General features: G+C 69.7%; 1 protein-coding gene across 1 annotated transcript in view; it reads right to left on the reverse strand.

Moving 5' to 3' along the window:
• The window catches only part of NCKIPSD (NCK interacting protein with SH3 domain), a gene marked incomplete at its 5' end in the record, with an annotated part of 8,937 nt that overhangs the window by 4,627 nt on the left and 3,765 nt on the right, over positions 1–545 (reverse strand). Inside the window, 3 exons of the mRNA XM_006770578.2 lie at positions 4–34; positions 139–219; positions 303–444. Coding sequence (XP_006770641.2) covers positions 4–34; positions 139–219; positions 303–444 — 254 coding nt within the window. The remainder of the gene's footprint in view (positions 1–3; positions 35–138; positions 220–302; positions 445–545) is intronic.

A 545-nucleotide genomic window follows, 5' to 3' on the forward strand; every position in this document is an offset into this window, starting at 1 on the left:
AGCAGGAACTGGGCGAAGGGCGTGCCCAGGTGCTCTGCAAGGGGCACAGGAGGCTGAGCCCTGCCCCCACCCTCTCCCTGCACTTCTGAGAGCCCCTCCCGGAGACCCCGTCCCTGCAGGGGCGCCCGGCCTTCTTACCATAGTGGGCGCAGGGCACGGCCTCCCCCATGGAGAAGTCCATGGCCAAGATGAGGGCGGAGTAGCACAGTTTCTGGTGGTCTGGGGGGGCAAGGCGGGCCGTCAGAGACGCCGCCGACGGCGGGAACCCCCCTCCGGATGGCAGGGAGCTCCCCTCGCCTCACCCTGGGTGTCCGTCTGCATGTCCCGCGCCAGCTCCACGGGCAGCACGGACGACACGAGGGTGGAGATGATGGCCGCGTCCAGGCTGCACATGGCGCCAAAGCACTTGAGGAGCAGCAGCCGCAGGGAAGGGTCCGCGTCAGTCTGCGGGGAGGAGGGAGTGTGACGGTCACTCAGTGTGAGCCCTGTGGCCTCAGGTGAGGGAGCTGGGGGCGTGGAGGGGAGACGCCCGAGGGCCGGGAGGG

Source organism: Myotis davidii, unplaced genomic scaffold (genome assembly GCF_000327345.1).
Source record: "Myotis davidii unplaced genomic scaffold, ASM32734v1 scaffold663, whole genome shotgun sequence".
Lineage (NCBI taxonomy): Eukaryota > Metazoa > Chordata > Mammalia > Chiroptera > Vespertilionidae > Myotis > Myotis davidii.